At 34.5% G+C, this 8650-nt stretch overlaps 3 protein-coding genes across 4 annotated transcripts; 1 reads left to right on the forward strand and 2 right to left on the reverse strand.

The window, feature by feature from the left end:
- The first annotated feature begins 916 nt into the window (after nucleotides 1-916).
- On the forward strand, nucleotides 917-1624 carry LOC145062470 (FCS-Like Zinc finger 3-like). Its single transcript, XM_079010072.1, has 2 exons — nucleotides 917-1141; nucleotides 1442-1624. Exons 1-2 carry the CDS (start codon nucleotides 1032-1034, stop codon nucleotides 1584-1586), a joined length of 255 nt encoding a protein of 84 aa, XP_078866198.1. The 5' UTR covers nucleotides 917-1031; the 3' UTR covers nucleotides 1587-1624.
- Nucleotides 1625-2181: 557 nt separating this feature from the next.
- On the reverse strand, nucleotides 2182-4086 carry LOC145062602 (F-box/FBD/LRR-repeat protein At5g56420-like). Its single transcript, XM_079010183.1, has 2 exons — nucleotides 2760-4086; nucleotides 2182-2638 (listed from the first exon to the last, which is right to left on the reverse strand). Exon 1 carries the CDS (start codon nucleotides 4042-4044, stop codon nucleotides 3106-3108), a length of 939 nt encoding a protein of 312 aa, XP_078866309.1. The 5' UTR covers nucleotides 4045-4086; the 3' UTR covers nucleotides 2182-2638; nucleotides 2760-3105.
- A 1023-nt stretch (nucleotides 4087-5109) lies between these two features.
- LOC145063532 (putative FBD-associated F-box protein At5g56560) lies at nucleotides 5110-8293 on the reverse strand. Of its 2 annotated transcripts, XM_079011130.1 has the most exons (4): nucleotides 7870-8293; nucleotides 6108-7072; nucleotides 5716-5849; nucleotides 5110-5591 (listed from the first exon to the last, which is right to left on the reverse strand). In XM_079011130.1, the coding sequence occupies exon 2, from the start codon at nucleotides 7060-7062 to the stop codon at nucleotides 6223-6225; it is 840 nt and encodes a 279-aa protein (XP_078867256.1). In that variant the 5' UTR covers nucleotides 7063-7072; nucleotides 7870-8293; the 3' UTR covers nucleotides 5110-5591; nucleotides 5716-5849; nucleotides 6108-6222. The 2 variants fall into 2 exon arrangements, with proteins under 2 accessions (XP_078867256.1, XP_078867257.1); XM_079011131.1 differs by lacking the exon at nucleotides 7870-8293 and having other exon boundaries at nucleotides 6108-7863.
- Nucleotides 8294-8650: the final 357 nt, after the last annotated feature.

Below are 8650 nucleotides of genomic sequence, written 5' to 3' on the forward strand. Positions count from 1 at the left end.
TTGCAGTTTTGTCTAATTTTAAATTTTGAAGTGTATTTGAGATATTGAGTAAAACAAAGAGACTAAATTTGTACTTGAGATTTTGAGTAAAACAAAAAGACTAAAATTATAATTCATATACTTATTTAAATTCCCCCAGGGTTAGGAACAATGTCAAGGTTTGAGCCGTTGATTTTCGGTTTTGGCTCCTATGGCTGATATTCTTTTGTTGTCGATTGGGGTTGAGTTGTTAATGTATTCTTATGCTTCTAGAAGTATTCCACCGCCTGACGATACACATGACGTCCAACGCCTCTCCCTCTCTTTATCTTATTCTATGTCAAACACACACCGTCAATCGATTTCTCCACACTCCCCAAAATCCTGTCTCTTATGACCACCAAATCTCCATCTTCCAATCGGTTGTCTCCATCGCCTATCCATCTATAATAAAAACAACATCCAACATCAATGATACTCATATGAGATCTAGTATAAATGAAGTAACAAAAAGATAGAATGTAAACAAGCTCTTTCATAAGATAGAGATAGAGACCAATTCCATAATAACATCCGAGAGGTCTAAAAAAATTAGAGAGGACTTAAAGAGACAATATGTACACAAAAAATTTGGCAAAAACTATCCCTTGGGTTATATGTACAAAAAAATTGGACAATAAGATAGAATGAAAACTAGAAATCTGTATATAAGTTAATGTTTCAAAAAGAAGGACCAAATAGTAAAAAAAGAGATGCAATTAATGAATCATGTACTAGAAAGAAAAGATTCACTCCCCTTGGGTTACAAAACGAGAGTGATTTTAAAGCCCATCTTGCCATGTCACACGTGTCGAGACCATGCATTAGGGACCATCCAGATTCCATGCTGTACGCCACCTCAATTATAGTCTCTCCATAAATATTCGCCTTTCTCTGAATCAATACTTCACACCAAAGCAAACCTTGCTCCTTCCTAGCCTACATATACTAACCTACGCAGTAGGCGCATCTTAGCACCCACCCAAGCCTTTCTTGCTCGACTTTTTACAGCAATGAAGTCTGCTTCGCTATCTTACTCCGGGTGTGAAGATCCCCATTTTCTTGAAGCTTGTACTCTTTGCTCGAAGCCGTTGGGCCAAAACAGTGACATCTTTATGTACAGGTATGTATGATTCATTTCGATGACTTCTCCTTTTTCTATTTGTTCTTCGGGAGATTGTACGTTGTGCATTACTAATTGTACCATGACAAAACTGCTTCTGATTTTAGTGCCAGTTTAGAAATGCCGACTTTACAAAGGTTCTTGAGTTTTTTGGGAAAAGCCAAACATATAAGTTGATGCATTAATTATTTTGTAGCATTTGATTTCGATAGCTCCTTAATTAATTGTTAGATTCGTAATGGGTATTTGTTAATTATAAAATAATAATATTGGGTTAATCATATCATGTGGTACGTACAGAGGGAACACTCCATTTTGTAGTCAAGAATGCAGACAAGAACAGATGGGAATTGATGAAGGAAGAGAAAAGAGATGTAAAAGAAGAGTCTCCAAGAAAGCATCTTCTGAAATCAAGAAATCTACAGAAACTCTTGTTGTGGCTTAATAATAATCTTAAAATAGGATATGGGAAAGTGTATTTGGGGGGGGGGGGGGGGGGGGGGGGGGGGGGGGGGGTTTAATACTATGTCGTACAGAAATTATTGTGGGGTGTATTTGCGAAATGTCATTTTCTCTGTTTTATGTTTTGGGAGGCTTTGGACTTGAGTTTTGAAAATAAAAAAATATTTTTCGTTAAAAGGGCTTCTTAAATTATGTGGTAGTAACATGAATTATTTTTATAAAGTATTCCTATTGGTTTATAGGGTATAGGCTAATAAAAATGGTCAATAGTCAAATTTTTGACTTAAATGCACACTACGCATTAACCCATAGAAATGTCATCTGATAATTTCCTGAGAACTACTCGGGTGATTGTGGTACTCTCTCCCTGAAAAGTTACAAGTTTAACATCAAAGACAAATTACACACGCTATTTTTTATAGACTCAGTTTACAATAAAGAGCCCAAATCTCCCAACACAACTGTCATTAACCAGAATCATTAATAAAACAAACAATTGATTAAAATGGAGTTATGAAAACAAACAAGTAGTTTCATTAGCAGAAGATGAACAAAACTAGATAACCAAAGTGTGCCAAATCGAATATTTTCTAGTTGATAAGTGAAAATGAAGCAATATGAAGTTGGGTGATGCAAAAATACAAATCCAAAAGGCATCAACATGAGACCAAGAAATCCAGTGACTCCACCATAACATATGAATAGGTAGGTAATATTTATAGTTTACCAGAAAACTGGTAATAACTAATCTCTTCATTAAGAACGATGAGTTTGACATTTGAGGAAGCTTTGTGAAAATTTTGATACCTCCTTCATTGTCACCATAGACCTCTCATGGAACTCGGCTTCATCACATTTCCATCTGAAAACCATTTCCTCCAATGCATTTCCATGCTCTAGTAAACAACGTGCTAAATCTAGTATTTGCTGTTGCTGTTGTTTATAAAAAATAAGAAACTTGACTCTTTTCAGATGTTGAGTCAAGATTCCCTTCGTTTCAGCGTCATCCAACTTCCAGTCTTCCCAACAAATATTCTAGATCATAAAAGAAAAGATTAAGTTTTCATGTTGAGGTGCAAAGATTCAAACTAAAGTGAGTTATGTGCTTCAGGATTCTGATGCATAAAAATACAATCTCATATTTATATGAGAATACCTCTTCAATGATCAAATGGAGAGACTCCAAATGGGGAAGACGTGTGAGAAATCCGATGAAATCACTGATGATGGGGATATCAATTCCTATGGTTAGCTCCAATGTCTTGAGATTAGGTAGAGATACAGGAACACCTGAATATTTCATCACAGATTTTTAACTTTTTTTCTTTGGCAAAACTATTAAGGAATAGTTTGGATAGAGCCTTTCCTGTAGAGGTGATGAATCAAATGCAATGTGTCTCAAGCCATGGGGTTATGGGGATCTAGGATTCTCAACATTATGATACCACAAATATACTTGAAGATGCCAAAAAGGAAAACGAATTATATTGCATATATATTTTTTAACTAAAATGAAGATTTATGCATGGAGAGAATAAGCAACTACCTGATGGAAATAGAGATGAACAGAGGATGTAAATACTGGTGGACAAAGATTCTAAAGAACAATTTCCCCGAAACATGTAGTCCATATATTCAGATGGAAACTCTTCGGGATGAATCACAACTTTCTTCACTAAACCCAGACTTCTAAACACATACTTAGGAGCTACAAAGGCTCCAAACTCAAAAAACACAAGTTTTGGGCAAACAATCATAATGCAACCACACAGAGTGTCATCATCATACAAGTCTTCAAAAGAGAAGATATTCCGGTTATCAAGTCTAAGTCTCTTGAGATTCGGACATGAAATACAAAGAACTTTGAGGTTGTTTATCTCACAATCTATCAAACTCAGATCCTCAAGCAACGGGCAGCTTTCGAGGAAACTTTTTACTAAATAACCTTTGTATAACTCAACATTTTTCAACTCGAGAACCCTAAGTGCCTGAAACCATGTAAAATTAGGCAAAATCAAACGCCTTTGTTCATACAAAAACACCCGCAATACCTGTAACGAATCACAGGTCACCAGACAATAGGGCAACTCGATATGTTTAAACCAATCCTCAGAAGAAAACGACAAGTGGAGTTGTTTGATGTTTCTCGAAACGGCAGCTTCAATCCACTGATATACTGTCCACCTACTGTAGATATCCGCACAACTTAAAGAGAAGCTGTCTAAATCAAGGGAATTATTTTCTAAAACATTATACACAAACTTTTTGAATTTGGACTTATCAAATTTCATTCCTCTGGAATAATCTATGTCGATAGATGAAATTAAAGTCCACAGATACCTCCATCGTGTCGACAAAATGCTGGTTCGAATTACTTCTTCGGTAGTTGGAAGACTTGAAAGAATCAAGTGAAGGATTGGATCTGGTAAGTCACTGATCATATCAACACCATCTTCATGCTCTGATGCATTTGATTGCGTGGTCAATTCCATGCCTCTTTTACTGAAAATTCATTTCAAATAACAAACAAATCGTTAAAGCTTACACAGACATTTTATCAAACAGTTTGTGAACAACAAGAAGCTACGGCTTCTACATACAGTAAAAAAGTGTAATCAATGAAACATAATAATACTTGTGTGTTTCATTTTCCTTGCAGTTCTAAAATGAGTGTTACCATTCTGGCTGTCTTGCTGTATCTCACGTGTGGTTGAAATTGGTATATAACAAACAATAATAACACACAAATAGCAACCCGAAGACAAACAGTTAATCCAAATTTCAGATCAGATGTAAAATCAATAAAAATAACATGATCGAGATATTCATTTTACCAGATTGAAATCGGGCAGTGGTTATTTTTGGTGTATTTCAAGTTTTAAGAACAAAGTTCATCGGCCGAAAGTACTATAAGTTGGTGGCTTATAAGTCTAAGTGTCCCCTCCTCTTACAAGTTGGCTTTTGGGAGTGACTTCTACACTTGGGCTTATGACATGATATTGGATGACATTTGTTGCTTCTGTAGGGACCTATTTGATATCCGAATTTATTTTGTTTCCCGCCTTCTTTTTTTATTATAATAGCGCGTTCCTTCTTGATTTGCGTTTTGTTTTTTGTGATTCAAACCTATCAAATTTAAATTTAGTTAAGGGGTGTTTGGATTGCTTATTTATTTATCAAGCAACCGGTTATAATCCACTTTTCCGTTAAAAAAAATATTATATCTCTTATAAAATTATACAACCAAACAAATTTATCATTTATCAGCATCTTAACATAACCAAAAATTATTTTTATATGAGAATTCAAAGATATTTGAAAAATATATCGATATTAATTTGATCTCCAATCACTTTTTTTGCAAGATTAAAATTAGCCTCAAATATGTTGTTATTCAGTATTGACCGGTACGTGCATTTAGCCCCAAACTTTTATACATCTCCCAACACAGTTAACCTTAGATCGTGACAACATCATAATAAAACAAACAAATGATTAAAATAGAGTTACGAAAACAAACAAGTAGTTTCATTAGCAGAAAATGAACAAAACTAGATAACCTAAGTATCAATCAAATATTTTCTAGTTGCTAAGTGAAAATGAAGCAAAATAAAGTTAGGTGATGCAAAATTACGAATACAAAAGGCATCCAAGAAATCCAGTCATTCCATGACATAAGAATAGGAAGGTACTATTTACGGTTTACCAGAAAACCGATAATAACTAATCTCATTAAGAGGAATGAGTTTGACATTTGAGGAAGCTTTGTGAAATTTTGACACCTCCTCCATCGTGTCCAATGACTTCTTATGGAACTTGGCTTCATCACAATCCCATCTAAAAATCATTTCCTCCAAGCATTTCCATGCCCTAGTAAACAACGTGCTAAATCTAGTATTAGAAGAAACTCGACTCTTTTCAGATTGCGAGTCAAGATTCCCCTTGTTTCGGCTTCATCCAACTTCCGGTCTTCCCAAAAAATATATTTCTAGATCATCAAAGAAATAAAAATAAAGTTTTCATGTTTAGGTGCAAAGATTCTAACTAAAGTGAGCTATGTGCTTCAAGATTCTGAAGCATAAAAATACAATCTGAAATTTATATGAGAATACCTCTTCAATGATCAAATGGAGAGACTCCAAATGGGGAAGACGTGTGAGAAATCCGATGAAATCACTAATGACGGGGATATCAATTCCTATGGTTAGCTCCAATGTCTTGAGATTAGGTAGAGATACAGGAACACCTGAATATTTCATCACATATTTTTAATTATATTATTTTGGCAAAAGTGCACAACTATAAAGGAATTGTTGGATAGAGCCTTTTCTGTAGAGGTGATGAATGCAATGGGGGTCTAGAATTTTCAACAAAGGTATGGAGTATGAACTATGACAACACATATATACTTGAAGATGCCAGAAAAAAATATAATAATAACATTGCATATACTTTTTCAACTAAAATTAAGATTTATATATGGAGATTGAGACTAAGCAACTACCTGATGGACATAGAGAGTAACAGAGGATGTAAATACTGGTGGACAAAGATTCTAAAGAACAATTTCCCCGAATCATGTAGTCCATACATTCAGATGGAAAACTCTTCAGGATGAATCACAGATTCACAGCTTTCTTCACTAAACCCAGACTTCTAAAGATATACTTAAGAGCTAAAAAAGCTCTAAACTCAAAAAACAACAGTTTTGGGCAAACAATCTTTATGCAATCACAGAGAAAGTCAACATCATACAAGTCTTCAAAAGAGAAGATATTCCGGTTATCGAGTATGAGATTCTTGAGCTTAAGACATGAAACATATAGAATTTGGAGTTTGTTTATCGCATAGTCAATCAAACTCAGATCCTCAAGTAATGGCAAGCTTTCGAGGAAACTTTTTACTAAATAATCTTTGTATAACTCAACATTTTTCAACTCGAGAACCCTAAGTGTTTGAAACCCTATAAACTTAGGCAAAATCAAACGCCTTTTTTCATACAAAAACACCCGCAATACCTGTAACGAATCACAGGTCACCAGACAATGGGGCAACTCGATGTGTTTAAACAAATCCTCATAGCAAAACGACAAGTGAAGTTGTTTGATGTTTCTTGAAACGGCAGCTTGAATCCACTGATATACTGTAGATATATTGTAGAGATCCGAACAACTTATACGAAAACTGTCTAAACCAAGGGTACTGTTTGCTAAAACGTGATACACAAACTTTTTGAATTTGGTCCTATCAAATTTCATTCCTCTGGAAGAATCTATGTCTATAGATGGAATTAAATTCCATAGATACCTCCATCGTGTCGATAATATGCTGGTTCGAATTACTTCTTCAGTAGTTGGAAGACTTGAAACAATCAAGTGAAGAATGGGATTTGGTAAGTTACTGATCATATCAACACCATCTTCATGCTCTGATGCCTTTGCTTGCTTGGACTTCTTCATGCCTCTTTGACTGAAAACTCATTAGAATAACTAACAATCATTAAAGCCTATACAGACATTCTATCAAACAGTTTGTGAACAACTACAAGGTACGACTTCTACATACAATGACATTTACAACTGTCATAGAAAATGTTTTGTGTTGCTTAACATTGAATTATCCAAACAACAAAATAACACTTGTGTGTTTTATTTTCCTTAGCAGTTCTTAAATTAGGGTTTCCATTCTGACCGCCTTGGCTGTATCGCACTTGTGGTTGAAATTGGTATTTAACAAACAATAACACGAATAAGAATTACATAGGATCACAAATAAATGATATAGTACTAGACTTAAAACCCTAGATAATCAATTAATCAAATTTTGAGATGTCAAATCAATAAAAATCACATAATCGAGATATTTATTTCACCTGATTGCTACTGAGAAGTGATTATTTTGGTGTTATAAGTTTTAAGATCAAAATTCATGTCCGATTGGACCTCTGGATAATTTGATTTTCCTAGCACGTTCCTTCTTGATTGCGTTTTATTTGGGTAAATAAGTTATGATGGTTTCAAAATCGTTTACCAATTTCCAAAAACACCATCTAACGTTGTTATACAAAAAACACAACACACTATACAATTTTATTTAAGTTAATCGAGCTCTTTCAGATGAGCATATGAGTTAACATATTTTTGCTGAGTTGGCATATTTTAGTTGAGTTACCATATTTAGGCGGTGAGTTAGGCAAATCTACTCAACAAATGAAAAATCCATCTTAAATTCTTAATAAATAGATTTAGGGAAAAATTGATGCATACGACTCTTGTTGATCGAATTCTTCAACTTTCTTAGGCGTCTCCCTGTAAATCGTTGAACTCCAGCTCAAGCTCACTCATTTCCAACACAAAGAGCACAACAATTGATCATGCAAATCATTGTTCTTGTTGGTAGTCTTCTCAAATATGGACGTGATGATGCCTTCTATTGCTCTAGCAAGGTTCTGTTATGGTGCTGGACAATTTTTCCCCTAATTTTGCATTGATATTCTTGGCTTCCCTTACGTCAACAGTAGTGGAGTCCATGACATGTGGGCTTCCAACATTTGCCAACTGCCATGATGGTCCAACTAAGATTATTGAATATGTCGTGTCAGATTTCCATATTGATCTGTATCATCCAGATAGTGTAGCAGTCACTATGGTTATTTTCTTTCAAAAATGCAAGGAGGTCCCGAATTATTGGGTGAAGATATCTGAAGGAGGACTTAAAAGAATACATGAAAGGTAATATATATCTAATATAAAAAACTGATGCTTCTTCAAAACAGTTGACTTTAGAATTTTGTTAGGATATATTATAGTGAAAGGGACACTTAATGTCCCTAAATTAGCATCTAAAGTTCCATCTCTCAAAAAAGCATCATTCAGCAAAAAAAAAGCTACCAGAAGTTGCATTAAATTCACTGTTATAGCATTGTAAAATGGTCTTTATGGGCAATTTGGTCAACAGAATCAAAAGTACTTTGGTATTTCTTGCTAACCCTAAGAAAAAAGAATCAAAAAAATATGGGAATATATCACAAAAAAACCCTTGAACTCT

This window comes from Lactuca serriola, chromosome 7 (assembly GCF_051521515.1).
Source record: "Lactuca serriola cultivar US96UC23 chromosome 7, Lser_US96UC23_V15, whole genome shotgun sequence".
NCBI lineage: Eukaryota > Viridiplantae > Streptophyta > Magnoliopsida > Asterales > Asteraceae > Lactuca > Lactuca serriola.